This window comes from Aptenodytes forsteri, unplaced genomic scaffold (assembly GCF_000699145.1).
Source record: "Aptenodytes forsteri isolate BGI_AS27 unplaced genomic scaffold, ASM69914v1 Scaffold534, whole genome shotgun sequence".
NCBI lineage: Eukaryota > Metazoa > Chordata > Aves > Sphenisciformes > Spheniscidae > Aptenodytes > Aptenodytes forsteri.
Genome location: NW_008795712.1, coordinates 178,366 through 178,586, shown reverse-complemented (window position 1 = coordinate 178,586; position 221 = coordinate 178,366). Strand labels below are relative to the sequence as shown.

The window sequence follows — 221 nt, the reverse complement described above, 5'->3', positions numbered from 1 at the left end:
TTTGGGTTTTTTTCCCCCCCCCCCCAAAAATCCATTTTTTTTCCCTTTTTTTTGGATGAGCAACGTTATGAACCTCGCAGAGCCGAATGAGTTGCAGCGGTTTTCTTTTTATAGGACAAGAAGACAGAAGAGTTCTTCTCTGGGGTGGCTCCAGACTAGAGGAAGTCTCTAGTGAGTTTCCCCTTCACGTAGTACCCAGATCCGCCGCCGCCCCTGCCCCG

At 49.8% G+C, this 221-nt stretch overlaps 1 protein-coding gene across 1 annotated transcript in view; it reads left to right on the top strand.

The window, feature by feature from the left end:
* The window catches only part of NCOA1 (nuclear receptor coactivator 1), a 134,184-nt gene extending 134,011 nt beyond the window's left edge, over positions 1 to 173 (top strand). Inside the window, exon 21 of the mRNA XM_009283430.2 lies at positions 115 to 173. Within this exon, the coding sequence (XP_009281705.1) occupies positions 115 to 159 (45 nt within the window). The 3' untranslated portion in view covers positions 160 to 173. The remainder of the gene's footprint in view (positions 1 to 114) is intronic.
* The last annotated feature ends 48 nt before the right edge of the window (positions 174 to 221 follow it).